At 40.7% G+C, this 15,292-nt stretch overlaps 1 protein-coding gene across 1 annotated transcript in view; it reads left to right on the top strand.

The window, feature by feature from the left end:
* Positions 1-15,292, top strand: part of itgb5 (integrin, beta 5) — a 42,396-nt gene that overhangs the window by 11,781 nt on the left and 15,323 nt on the right. Inside the window, exons 10-11 of the mRNA XM_044365220.1 lie at positions 3,500-3,674; positions 4,350-4,604. Of these exons, the coding sequence (XP_044221155.1) occupies positions 3,500-3,674; positions 4,350-4,604 (430 nt within the window). The remainder of the gene's footprint in view (positions 1-3,499; positions 3,675-4,349; positions 4,605-15,292) is intronic.

Genomic DNA, 15,292 nt, shown 5'->3' with positions numbered 1-15,292 from the left:
GATACAAGAAGCCTTTCCGGATCATTCGTCTTCTCACTTGTACCTGTAGCAACATGCCCGCATCAACGCAGCCCATTGCATTTTTTTAACAGTTTTATTTTCAGTCTGAACATGTCCTTAGAGGTGTCACAGGACTTTGTCCTTCCTCTGGTACTCTGCGTAGGCCTTTAATCTCTATTTCTCTTCCAATTTCAACAATTTATAGAGTTCTTTTTCTATTCTAGTTGTTTGATTTCATTTTACATCGTTTGCCTTGCTGAATATGACTTTCTTAACTTAATTTCTCCACAGATATCAGCAGTTTCCTCCAATCTCATATTGAATACTTCACTCTTGATTTGTTGATGTCGCTTGTGATTAGTTTGTAATCAAGAACTCCATCTTCGTCATGTGAATGTGCTCATAGCCTGACTGGAAACCCCCAAGCTTGTTGATAACTAGTTTTGTGATGCTGTTTATCCAAGATCACCCATATTAGGTTTAGAGAGACCAAAAAAACCCAAAAGAACCAGACTATAAGATGAATTTGTTTGGTGATCCAAACCTCAGGTCATTCTGAGCTCTGAAAATGGGTATCAGCTCTTTTCAGGTGGCATTTTTGGATGGTCCTCTGATGGATAAGATTATGGACGTCTTGTACATAGAGAATAATATACTGAAGGTTTGAAGACTTGTGTATTTTCCATGGCTTTTAGCCTCAGCTGCAGTTGGAATGCTTTCTCTTATGTTGTCTCTGAACAAAAGCAAAGGATGATGGTACATCCCAATTGCTGTGAATTTTGCACCGACCTTCCTCTGGTGGTCACTTAATATTCTATACAGGCCTCAGTTAAGATTTGTATTGAGTCCAGGATCTATTGAAAATGCTAGTTAGGGGCAGCTTCATACATGCTGTCATACAGGGAGCTTTTGCGTGCTGGAATTCTTCCCCCAAATCCCCCCCTGTGTTCTTCTCTCAGCTGCTTTATTTTCCTGGGATGGTTTTAGGATGGGAACGGGTGGTGGAGGAGGCGATTGAGGCAGAATAACACCAGTGAATAGAAGGGGGTTCTCTAAAGACCTCGGGTGATGGGCCTCGCTCATGTCCTTTTATCAAGCGTGGTGAAAGGAGATGGAGGGTAGCAGCACAGTGCTCTGTGTGCCAAGCCTCCCAGTTTTTACTGAGGATATGGCCCAGTCCACGGCCCTGGTGTCAGTCATTGTGTCTGTGTGTGCTTGCCATCAAGCCTGATGCTGCATGTCAATGACCTCACACAAAAGTAGACAGGAGGAGGCCTGTGAAACTGCAAGCCATGAAAGAAATAATCTGGCAGGAGTAGAAATGCTAGCTGGAGTGTATGTAGTTAAGCCAGCATCCTTTTCACTGTAACACTCACAGAACTGTATGACTACTGAATAGACTCATGCATATAAATGAAGCCAAGTCTGCGCTAACATACCACACAGGTCCTTCTTTTTGAAGACTGTTTTTTTTCCAAATAAACCAGAAACATTTGAATTGGGTTATGCAGTGTTTTGTTTGACCTTTTCTATGGGTTTTGTCTCAGTTAATTTAATTTCAAGCAGTCATAAGAATTCCATCATCCCAAAAATGATGCCGCGTTTCATGCCGCGTTTCTGCGTGAAAGCCTTCAATGTTTTTATCCGAGCCGACACAGCCGTTAATGTTAATTTCTGATATCAGCATACAGTTGTCCCACCTCTTACATCATCTATAAATCAACCTAACAACTGTCTGCTCCTTAGCCCTCCCTGATCTCATTCCTTAAATCGCTCCTTGAATCACATTACTCACCCAATCGTCTGTTGAGGCATTTCCTCAATGAGTTTAGTCTCAATATGTCATTTTCCCCACTCTTTCCTCCCCCATCCCCCCCCCCCCACCTCCCCCCAATGTCCTCCACGCTACTACTCCCTCCTAACATTTTGCACCCTCCGTTTCTCCACAACCCTCACGGTTGTTCTTATGAGCCACATGATTGGGTGAGCTGGCCTCCTCGCGACTCACATTTACAGTAAATTTAATTGTGCCCCTCATTAACTTGTTAAGCTTCCCGCGCTGAAGTGGAGGGGGGCACGCGGGCAAACAGGAAAGGATTGGCTCTCTATTGGCAACATGTGACGTTGGCTCTTCCTGTATCCTGAATCGGCTTGTGTTGTATGTTGCGGTGAAAAACACATGCTCCACTTTAATGGCCCCTAATACTGAGAGCCAGTGATATCTATCTTTTGAAGAAGAGAATAAGGGTGCTGCTTTGTCTCAATTACTTTTATCAAAGAGAGATGTCATTTCTTACTTAAAAGCTGTAACAAAAAAGGGAGAGACATGAGGAAAACGTTATTAAATTATTGCTAATAAGTCGTTATTTTTCACATCAATACATGTTGGAGACATGTGTACTGGAGTAATATATCCACATAACTTCCATTTCTCTATTAGAATCCTGTGTAAATGGCCGTAACAGTAGCAGGTGTGACGGTGACTGTGAGGGTGGAAGAGTACAAACTAATATCAACCTTACCACACTCCTACCGCTGTAAATACTGTGTAATCTATCTGTGTATCTGTCCCTATCTAAAAGTTGGGAGGCTGTTTATAACAAACAGCTGATATCACTACATAGTTGATCTGACATGGATGTGAACACCCTCCAATTAAAGATGAAATCTGGCTCTTTAACCTCATAATTCTTGTTTTGATCCAGCTTCACTACAGAGCCAAACCAGTGAAACATGTCACTGTCCACAGTGTGCTTTTCTTTCTCACACTGTCATATGTGGTGTGAAAAGTTTGAAAACCTGCTTTTTTTTAAAAAAGCTAATTATGCAGATTTGTATTAGCACAATTGAATCTATTTAAATAAAGACAACATGAGAGAAAAAGCCCTGAGCTTTACGTTAAAAAAAGCATTGAGGATGGTGGATGTGACTGAGTATATCTGAGGAAAATACCAGCAGAATTTGCTCATGTTGGAACACAGAGAACAGAGCTGGGGTTGGGTTTCTCTTCTTGTCAAGACTTTCTTCCTCAGAGCAATCAAATGGGTGTAGGTCTCATGTTTTTTTTTCTCCCACTTTCCAAGCACATCAGCTGCACACTGTTAATTCCTTTTGGTGTGAAATAAACCCATTGGTGTAATAATAACAACACAGGGTCATGTGTAGTTCACGTCCACAGGCTAGTTGGCAGCTGCCAAGTGTTTGTATAGCGGCTGTGTTTGCTCAAATGAAAAGATGTAGGGTGGGATCAGGTCTCTTGGAAATATGGAAACAAAAGAAGGTTTGAATATTGTGGATCTGACACTGTGTGATGCTGCTACTGTATAAAACTCTGAACTCTTGTATCTCTCAAATAATCTGAGCTTGACCTGAATATTCCTCATTCCACAAACAGGAAGTCACTATCTTTTTTCCATCAGTGCCAGTGCACATTTGTGCATTTTCTTTCTAATTACAGTACTTGTTTCATTTTTGTTTGTTTTTTTCTTGGTCATTTTAGGTTTCGTTCAATGTGAGCGTGGAGGCGAGGAGTTGTCCTCCTCGTGGCACCCACCAGGGCTTCACCATCAAGCCTGTGGGGTTCAAAGACCGTCTGGAGGTGGATGTGAATTACCAGTGTGACTGCGGCTGCAGTCAGAAAGCACAAACCAACAGCAGCATCTGCAGCTCCATAGGTAGTTTTTTCCATGTATTTCTGGACATTTTACTGTATTCACAGTGAGCATAATATTAAAGTCCTCATACTTGGCCAATCCATTTTTGTTTGGTTTAAAATGGTTGTTTTTAATTCTTTCACAAGAGCAAAGCTGCTTGAAAAGCGTTTATCAGCTCTCTATCACATTTTATTTTTCCCTCAAGAAATCCATGAATTTATCTAAAATGGCGTGAAAAGGGAATTTAAAAAACACATGGTATTAAAATCAAATGTGAAACACATTCTGTAGTTTATCGAAAAACTTGTCTTCTTGACGCAAGAAACAAAACTCTAAAACTGCTGTTGCTCTGCTTCCTGTGGGTTGAAACTTTCTAGGAAGTTGAACATCTCATTCAGTCATGTCAGACCTGATATTTACCTCCTAATAACTGAGGACAAGTTCTACTTTTACCCATTTAATTAGCTACTTTCTTTGGTATGATTATGGAGAGCTTCTCACTAACAGTATGGGAGTTGTTGTTGAGATAATGATGGTCATAAAAAAGGAAAATTACAGCATAACATATATTCTTTTTACATTTGAAATATACAGTTATTTGACATAGTAAATGCAGTATTTAGTTCCGTCTGTTATCATCCGATTCTGCTACATACAGTATGTGACAACAGTTTCAGAGAATTTTTATCCTTGCAGGTACATATAAGTGCGGGACTTGTCAATGTGAGCCGGGCTACCTGGGCGCCCGCTGTGAGTGCCAGGAGGGGGAGGCCAGCAGCATATACCTCAGTGCCTGCCGGGAGGCCGAAGGCAAGCAGATCTGCAGCGGACGTGGAGAGTGCAGCTGCAACCAGTGTCTTTGCTACCAGTCAGAGTTCGGCAAGATCTACGGCAGCTTCTGCGAGTGCGATGACTTCTCCTGTGCCCGACACAAAGGCATCCTCTGCTCAGGTACAAACATCATCCGGATTATTTTATATTTTCGCTGAAACTGAGTCCGCCCGAGTTGTGTATCTGAATTCTGTTGTCATGGTCACACTTGGTTGCTATGGTTAATTTTGTTGTTTTTTTCTTAAATCGCCGTGCTCTAATTGAGGTGGACTTTTGAGCTACAGCTGTTGAGAGACCACACCTCCCTGGGCGTTGAAGCTAATGAGAATACAAGCTGACATCAAACATGCTGTTAACTCTTAGATCTGCGGCTTGTTGCGGGTTATAATTAAAAAAAATAATGCATATTCATGATGTTGACTCACGTTCCCATACCTGCTCTGGGTGTGTCTTGGTGGTTTGGCCCTCTCCTGAGCTGAGACTGTGACCTGCAGGGCTGCAGGCATCGCTTCCAAAAGTGGCTCAGAGGCGCAGCTGCAATAGTAGTTGTTCAGATGTTCAGCTCATGTTTTGTTTCGGGTCTGGCCCCGGAGGGCTTGTTTTGGTATGATACTTGTCTCGGAAAGATCTAGGACCTGAGAGAGGTGGAAAGACTTATTTGTTTGCTGGAATAGAAATTTAAGTAAATGAGATGTGTGACAGATTAACAGATTTAAACCCAGCAGCGTAGAGATTATATAATGTCAAAGCTTTGAGCTCAAGCTCTTTGGCTTCAGTTATCTCCATATTTCCATCCTTAGGCGTACATATGCTCTGTTAATCAGCAATGCGTGTACCCATGCCAGCTTGAAATCCTCCTCCTCCTCACTGAACCGTCCTCTCTTTACTCCGATGCCCAAAGAGCGCTGAGACTCGGTATGAAAAGGCAGGTTTGGCTCAGTGTATCTGCTCAGCTGTACCACACAAGCTGAAGCTTCTGTGTTCCCAGAACATCGGGTCCAAGACTCCGCGTTCTGCAGCGAGACCTCCTGGCTGGAGGGGAGCCCGCTGGCTCATCACCAAGCCACCGACTGTTCCCGTGAAACCACAGAGAGCGCTTTGTGACAGTGGGGCCAGCTTTGGCGCGATCCCCTCACACAATGCCCGTGTCTATTTATCTGTACCCAGTAGAAACAGAAGTCTTTCGTTTAGTCAGCAGCAAGGCCGGACACACTGAATGCACAGATGCAGAATGGCTGTGTTTGTTTGAGCTGATCATCCATAAGCAGTCATTAAATGTTAACAGTCCACTACACCTTCTGCCGCTCCTCTCTTCTCTCTCCTCCTTTCTCAGCGTGGTTGCACAGTGTAGAACCCGTAATGAGTTCCTAATGATACCAAACAATACGCCTCCTCCACACTTTCCTCCCCTCACTCCTCTGAATCTGTCAGTTAATTATTGCAAAGTCCTCCCTGCACAAGGCATGTTGTAAAAACTATCCTGTGCATGCACGTTTCTTTAAAATCCACAGGAAAAACTATTAAGGTTTGTTTCAGACTCTTTAACTGGCAATGTAACAATATCTTGTGAATAGTATTGTGCTCCACCTGGATTGGTCACAGTCCACTGAGAGAAGCTCATTTTTGTAGTCTTATGTCTGGAAATATGGAGTATTCAGACTGACAAAGCGCCTGAAGGCACAGCAGGTTTTATTAAAGAGGAAATCAGCTGGCACTGCATCCTTTTGTGTTCCTTTTTTTTAAATCTCCTTGAACGTCAAAGTCGGTTCCCATGGAGCTCACTGAGGTGTAGCTATCAGCCTGTAAAACTGAGATGCTGGTTTCGCATCAGTCGTTGAACTTGTGATATTTGTTATGTTTTTCTAGCTTGGCAACATGAGCTGCCCTACAGTTGCACTAGTTAGAAGAATGTAAAACCCTCCTTTCACTCCGGCACATCAGACTGTGTTACATTATGTCAGTGGGCCAGAAAGCAAGCAGCAAGTCAAGGTGACTGGATACAGATCAAAAAGTAAAGGCAGCTGTTTGGTAGAGATGGGACAAGTGATCAGTATCACCATATATTGTGATATAGTCTCCTGTGATTTGATATTGATACTTTTCTCCTTTCTTTTGTTTGCCAGTTTATTACAGTACATGTTCATATGTTTATGTTATGCTGTGTTTGTCTCTTAAAAATGCTCAGACTTGATTCTTTGGTAATCATCTCGTCCTTTATGGAATGAAGTTGAGATCAGATGGCTGTTGGCTCCTGATTTTCATTATATACTGGCCAAATTTGATTGCGTTGCACAAAGCTGGTTGCTTTATGCATCACTTTTATATTAAATGATTTCTTTTTGTTTCATTGGTTTTCAAACTAATTCAGCAAAACAATGTCAACTCAAGGTCCACTCACTAGCTTTTTCTGGAGCTTTCAGCAGTATCACACATTCTCTGTTATTGGTGCACCGGCACAAAACTGCAAGACTCTGCAGATGCTTGTTAGATGTATAAACTGCCAAAAACGATGACAGCAGTATATATTTACTGGCTTTAATATTTCCCCCCAACCCGTAAACTGTGACTATAGCAACCACTTAACATGAGTGACTCAGATATTTTTCTCCCTCTCATCCAACTTACTCAAACACATGTTTTTGTGATGCCCAGCTGTGATAAGCTATCTCTTTGGCAGCTCAAGTCAACTCACTTTTTAGAGCGATGAACAGATTAGAGCACTGCTGGTTTTCATTAGAAGAGACTAGTCGAGTCACTCAGCTGTTTGTGTGTTTGTAGATCTATATGAAGTTTAGATTAGAGAGTGCAAATAGGTAACAGGTTGAGTTCCAGGTCAGCGTTGATATGACATGAAGTGTAACATTAATCTTCAGCACCCTGAACCAGTGTGATAGTCTGAGAGACTTCAGCACTGCTTTCAGTATTCAGCTCGTGGTTGTTATTGGTGTAATCAGACTTCAGAGACATTAATCAGTCTCTGCACTTTGTTACGCCCTCTGGCATAGTGCAGAGGGAGGGGAGGAAGGGCTAAAAAGTTGTAAATCACAACATCCTTTTTTGCTTCTTTGATTTTAGTCAGACTATCAATTAACTTATCAATCAAAGAGCTAGATCTGAAGGTACTCTTTTCTTTGTCTGCTCATCCACAGCGACTATCATCACTCATGTTAACTATAAAGAGTCTCAATCATTTTTTGTTGTATCCAAAGTTGTCAAGTTCTACAAGCTGGCAAATGTCAGATTTATAATCTTGTTTACTTATTCTTCAGAATCAGATTCTTGACTATAACTAGAAATGGTGTAACAATAAACAGATGGGGAAAAAACTCCTGATTTACATACAATTTTGACAATTTTAGACTGTATTTGATTTAGGCAAAGTTCTTGTATTGCTGTTTTTATTTAGACAAGATTTTACTTTTGAGAACTTGGGCTTCTTTTGTTAAATTATTTATTTATTTTGTAGAAAAACATACGTACTATATATTTCTCAAAGTTGAGTAACAAACACAGTATCTATTTAGTATTGGTTTTGACTCTCAGGTATCGTTTTAACACTCGTATGGAAAAAAAAAAACCCACTCAGCCCTTTATGGGGATGAAATAAGAGGTTGTTGGAAGCAGGAAGCTTACAGGAGTGTGTACTGTATCTGGGATTTGGTGACCGGTGTTGGACGACTGTCTGTCTCTGAATGTTCCAGTAATCTTATCCTCAGTATCTACATGGCCATCTGTCTTTGTGTTTATGTCTGTATCTGATCCTCGAGGCCTGCGTGTGCCCAGACTCTCTTGAGTATCCTCAAGGTGAATGACGTGCAGACAGTCATACGCCGTATAGACACGGTCAAGATTTTTATAATCAAGCTGCAAATGACATCATTCAAGCCCCTACGCTTCGTGTGTCATTTCCACACAATGTGTGTTTGTGTCTCGTTCAAAGACACTCATGTAAGAATAAGTTGTTGACCTATATATTAGTTATATTAACTGGCTTATTACAGAAATGTCAGTATCAGCATGTATGTATGTGCAAAGATATGCAATGTTTACAAGAGGAATTTTATGTATTTTTACCTTTATTTTATATTAATTCAACTTTATAAATGTATCCTTATCAGATGGTCTCTTACTCTCAAGTATTGATATCAGTATGGACCCCCATAAGTCCCATATTGCTCAGGCTCTTCTCTCCCGTCTGTTTAAGGCTTCAGTATTTCTTGACTTCCTAGTCCTCCTGCCCCCCTGACCCACATCTCCACCGCCGACTCCGCAGCTGGTTCTAAATAATGATCTAAGCGCTCAGCAGTCTCCAGTTGCCAGAAATAGCGTAGCTTTATTTTCCAGACTCGCACAAACCCTACTTTACCTCATAAATATAACTGCTTTCCCAAAGCTGCGCCCCGTGTGTGTGTGTGTGTGTGTAGCTGCACACCATGTGTATACATGCATGTGCGTGTCTCCTTATAGGGTAAATAGGAACATGTGTGTTCATTCATATTCGTGCCTAGCATTATCTGAGCTGTGCTTCACTGAAGGAGACAGTTTCCTTCAGGCCCAAAGTGCTTTTTCACTTACGTGGTCTTTGTGTTTTGTCAAAGAACCCGACGGATAAAAACAAGTAGATGAACTTTTATTCGCCTTGAACAGACAGTGCAGGTGAAATAGAGAGGTTCAAGTTGTAAGACGAAGCAAAGACATGTTGAAACAGAAATATGTGCGGTGTCAGCTTCCTTACTATTTCTGTTGCTAATGGCAACACAGAACTGCTGTCATTAAAAACATTTCTCATATTTGTTGTTATAAGGAGAGAAGTATCTCAACATACTGTGGGGTCCCGCTGTTATATGGAGCAAATGTAGCCATTCCTTGATAAACATAAGTGTTGTTATGAGACATTTAAAGCTTGTTGCCACCAATATAATACAGAAATGAGCATTAAAGTCTGCTTCTAGAAAGCACTCTACATAGAACTGTCATAGTTATTTGGATACTATTAAGAATTTTTTCCTCTCTGTGAGCGAATACTCCAGTTCATTTAACCAAAATTACATTCAAGATGTTGAATTATTCCTCTTAGGAAAGCTTGTTCTGTGATCTTTGTTGTGCAGCCTAAACGTCAACTATGAGTCTAGCAGATCCCATCATCCTCTGAACTATAGATAATGAATAGGATACAGAAATATCTTACACGAGCTAAATGTATCATTTTGACGTCATACCTTCTGGTTTGAATGAGATGATGTATTGTTTTGGGTTTTTTTTTACCATGGTAGCTCTATATTTTTGTAGCTTGTCAGCGTGTACAGTAATGTAATTACTGTAATTGAAATTTGTTTAGAATGGTATCTTTTGCTTTTGGTGTTGAGTGTGTCTGATTCAGTGGCTGCGGTGCACATTAACCGTTTTATGTGTTGTTACTCGAACATGCAGCAATTAGTGAGTCTGGTCTTCGTCAACATTTTGGCTGACAGCCACCCAGGCAGTCAAAGCAATGAAAAGCAGTGTATATTATGTACTAAATGCTATGAATGAAAAATTATATATACTGATCAATTTAATATTTTATCAAATTTATTGCATAAAACAAACATGTCAATTAAATTAGTATTACACATGATGGTAAATTTAATATTTTTGGACTTTTGGCTTCTAGTTAGATTAACCCTGCTATTGTCTTAGGGTCAAATATGACAAGTTAAGATGTGTAACACATACTTAAATTTTTTTCTGATCAAAACAAGTCTTCATTACATCCTCTACAATGGCCTACTGAATACAATAAAATGCATTTTGATCATTTTTCTTCTTTTTTAATGCCTAAAAAGTTACATCTGTTGTGTTATGGGTCACATTTGACCCAGTAGTAATTAAATGTTGCCAAAAAAAATCATGAATAACAAAAATGACAATAAAAAAATAATAGTAATGAAATCCTATAAAAAATAGCATAATAATATAGTGTAATAATATTAAAATTATGTTTCATGCCAAAAAGCGAATTGACTTGAATTCAATTGTAGAGTGGCACGCAGCAAATATGACCCCATGCACACCCCCCCCACTCTCTCTTTCACTCACACCCCCCTCACACACACACGCACACATCTCCTGTCCCCCAGCTGTATAGCAGTATATAGGCTGTATTTCTCACATCTCACCAAACACCTGGCACAACACACACACACACACACACACACACACACACACACACACACGTCGAACTAGGTCACTTCTAGGGACATTATGTGGACTTATATTAATTTCCTGGAGACTTACCCTAACCAACCATAACCATCATAACCACTAACCATAACCTTAACCACTGATCCAGAAATCTGCTTTTTACCATGTGGGGACACAGCTGTTGTCCCCAATTGGACAAGCTGTCCCCAATTAACTGGTCTTTAGTCTGAAATTTATCCCCGAGAGCAGCCTATGACAGACACACATACCCACACGCACGCACACACAGACACAGATATACATCTCCTGTTCCCCACCTGTATAGGAGTATAAAGGCTGGGGCTTTCTTGTGCTTTTTTCTCACATCTCACCACACACCTGGCACACCTGGTGTTTTAAAGACCAAACAGTCAATTGAGAAAATAATCAGAAGATTAATCAATAATGAAAATAATCTTAAATTGCAGCTCTATTCTACATGCTGAAACACATGGTGGTGAAATCTTACAAACACTCCTGATGGTACCATCTTCAAAACTGGCATTTAGGTGTATTAGAAATCACAATGTGTCTGACTAAGCAAGGTTACCTGAGCAGCACCTGACGCTCCTCAGACCTCGAGGCAAAACAAACACCGATTGCCTCCGCCCTTCCTTCCCCCTCCGCTTTCTGCTCTTTGAGACTTGACTGAACTTGACCGCAACAGACAAAAACCCTCAGATCTGTCCGGTGAAATACAGCAGACACAAGGCCACGCCCCGATACTATCACTGCACACCGGCTAATAAAGTAGAAACTAAAGCCTAGAAACTTCTAAGTGTTTCTTTACACTGGAGTTCTGGTGTTTTTCCACTGGAGCCCAACATTAATTCAAACCCTAATTCACAGTAAGGCCACGTGTAGATGTTATGAGTAGCTGAGAAAAGCTCATTTACATGATCGAGTAAAAAGTGTGGGCTCAGCAGCTGTTTTCAGGAGTCATTGTGAAGTCCAGTAGACAGCCAGCTTAGTCTAATTCTTGAGCATTAAGAGCCCCTAGAAGTTACTGCTTCAGCCCCTGGATTTAGATTCTTAAAGCTAAACAGCTGACTGTAATTGTTTCAGCGGGATAAAAAAAAAAAAGTCACAGCTGCATGAATGCTGGATGCTTGCTGTGTTGTCCCCTGTGTGTTGAACCAGGGCGCTGGTAAGAAAATAAATAAAGGAGAGCTCCTGAATTTAGCTTTGTGTAAAGTCGACTTCAGGGAGTGGAGACCTTTCTGCATTCATAGAGATAAGCTGTCTACAGTAGTGCTGATATGACTTAAACTGATACTGATTTTTTTTTTAGGTGGCTAAATACATTTTACTGTTGGCACCATCCACAGCATTACATCGCTTAGCTTCCATTCCAGTACTTCTGCCCTTGAACTATAAACTATCCCTTTAAGGTAGTGGAAGAAAGGTTAGCTACAAGGAGAGGAGGGGGTGGGATGTTGGCTTTCTTGTGGCATGAAGGAGATTAGCTTTGACTGGCATTTCTGTGGTGCCACCCACCCAACACAAAAGCAGCCTAACTCTGTGTGTGTGTGTGTGTTAATAAAAATTGATCAACTTTAGCGTGTATCAGTGTGTTTTTTTTGAGAAACAAGACAGAGATAATTATCATTTTTAACCAGGAGCACACAGAGTGTCAACAGATGATTTGCCAACTCCGCAAATATCAGTGTTTAACAAATAGCTGGTTGCCTCAGAGTTATGAGACGACTCCGGTCACAGAAGTAATCATTGTGTCTCCTTGTTGCCCTTCTGTGATTCTTTTTATAGGCTTTTGTCTTCTGCTGACTATGAGTAATGTCAGTGGTGTGGAGGCATCCTATGACCTGGAGAATCTAGAAGTAAACACTATTTTCATGGCTGTTAATGACTGTTGTCTGTCAAGCATGTGATGCTATCTATGTAAAAAAAATCACACGTCAGAGCTTCCGATACCTGTAATTATACCCAATATGATCCTGTTGCATGTTCTTTTTAGTTTTAGTGAGCTCTGCACGCTGGTTGTTTTTGAAGGTGGCACCGTTCCTCTTTTACTGGCTCACAAACACAAGCTAACCAAGGAAGTGGTTGTTTCTCTTTGAAGGTTTTTACCCCCCACAGCTCGTGCAGACAAGATATTAGCTGTCTGTTTTATTTCTGATGATGAACAGCTTGGCTCAGCATACAAGAGAGGGCTTGTCCCAGCCAGCACATTTTAACAGCCAACATTTTTAAGCTGTTTAACCCTGACAGTAAGACACACACATACGCTGACTGAGGGGGATTGTAATATTATTTTAACAGCTCTTTAAAGGGGAACAGAAAAATTGGGTGGTATATACTAACACATCACAGGAGACCCAGAGTTGTAGTAGCGTAGCATGGATTTGGTTTCAGTCGATGTATAAAACATGTAAATTTAAACAGTTTCTGTGTGTGGTAGCGCGTAATACACTGCTACAGTTGTAAAGCTCATTTTGCTAACTAAAAGAATTAGACATTTGGGGAAATATCACTTTCTTTGTAATAGTTGCAGTCAAGATGCCACAAGCATTTCTGTGCTTTAAGTATGGAGCTAGGAGGCAGTTAGCCTAGCTTAGCATAAAGACCGGAACCATGGGGAACAGCTAACCTGGTTCTGTCCACAGTTCAAAAATACACCTACCTCACTGGTTTAATCTGTACACAAACAGTAATGTAAAAACAAGACTGTGATTTTTAGGTATGTGCTTGAACTACTGGTATTTCTTGGAAAACAGTTGCCAACAGTTTCTTGGCAAACAGTTGACTTCCTGTAGACACATACTCATACTGAGTTTACCAGTCAATCAATGAAGAAACTGCACAGAAGTGCTGGACTGATGGATAAACTGTCAAGAGATACAGCAGCTGTGAAAAGTACTCGTACCCCTTCACTTTTTTATGTCACAGATTTAATTTAACTTGGATTAATTTGACTTTTTTGGCCTTCCGTCTATACACAGTCACCCATAATGACAAAGTGAGAATTGATTGGATGGGATTTAGAAAGGCATACACATATTTATATAAGGACCCACAATTCATAGGGACCAAAAACCAAGAAGTCCTATAGTAACTCTCCTCACACTTACACACAATCAAAAGAGCCCACAGATGTGTGTACAGTAAGTTAAATGCATGCTTATCACCTAGCATACTGAAGTTGCTGTACAGTAAATCATCATCAACGTTGGTCATGAGCAGGACGGCATAACATCACATCAGAAAAGATGGCTTGTTCTCAAAGTGAATGTTTCACTTCTTCCACCTGCTCTCATGTTTTTCAGTAATCTGCTGGCTGCTGCGGTCAAACTGGATGAGCAGGATGTTGTCTCTGTGCGCTCTGGGACTGTAAATCTGACAGTACTCTCTGGATTTTAAAGATGAATCAGCCCTTGCTTTAATACGGCAACATATAAGTCAAGCCCTCGGAATCCATCGGCTGTCTATGTGATTCTTGAAACACTGTTAATCTCAAGAAGTATTTAGTCCCTCAAATTGGATGACATTTAATATGGCTCTCCGTCCATCGAGTTTGCTTATTTTCTTTCCTGCGTAGCAAAGCCTCAGTAGCTCTGAGTCTAGGGAGACGGCCTCTGTGTGTTGTGTCTCTGTCTCATCTTATCAGAACAGTCTGTTTTCCAACCTTCAGCCCTGAAGGAGGATTAGTAAGCATTCCTCACGTATGACAGAAAGTGTGACACTGTTTAAACTTGGACAGCGTCCTCTAGTGAGCCTTGAGAAATGATACATGGTTTCAATTGAGACAAAAGAACTTTTTTTTTTTTTTTAATGTTATATCTCATGTTACCCTATCTGAGAAATATCTGTGGGGGAAAAAAAGAAAAGTAAATGCCTCATCAGCAGTTTGGTTGCTTGCTGACTCCCCTTGTTTACAGAAGCCGCTGTCACTCCAGAGGTTTCACAGGCCGTACTTAGAGGGTTTCTCTGCTGATTGTTTATGTGGTTCTTCTTACTGTCATGAAAGCATCATTTCTGTTTCCATCACTATTCTAGCAGTTTTTGTTTGGTGGGGGGGGAGTGTTTTGCTGATGTGCAGTTAAAGTGTTTGGGAGACTGAAATGATAGTCAACCACAAACGGGGATCTGGTCCTATCCCCTGAAGTAACAAATAAGCGTGTGTTTGTGTGTGCCTTTATTGGACAGTTAAATATATTTGAAGTTCCTCTCATGCACAATGGAAGCAGTTTTTGTTTAATGAAAAACGCACAAAAAAAAAAAAAAAAAAAAAAAGAAAAGCTCTCCCAGGCTAGTCTGAGCCTGTGACCAAACAGTAATCTTATCCTGGAGCCTACTGTGTAATTAAGTCGAGCGGTTTTGGTGATATTGTTCCGCTGACATTTAAAGACATTTAAAGTCATATTCCGCATTGCTTCCCAGGGTCAGGGAGGGGCCGCACGTAGATTTCTCTAGTCTAACTCTGAAATTAACGTACAAAGCACTCTGTCATTGTCATATTTGCTTTCTTAAACTAAGTCAGACAAAACAACACCATACATATTATGTGTGATAGTATTAACTGGAATGCGCAAGTTGTGTATAGGCATATAAGTAGCCTACTTTTTTTT

Source organism: Thunnus albacares, chromosome 11 (genome assembly GCF_914725855.1).
Source record: "Thunnus albacares chromosome 11, fThuAlb1.1, whole genome shotgun sequence".
NCBI lineage: Eukaryota > Metazoa > Chordata > Actinopteri > Scombriformes > Scombridae > Thunnus > Thunnus albacares.
This window is presented reverse-complemented; position numbering and strand designations above follow the sequence as displayed.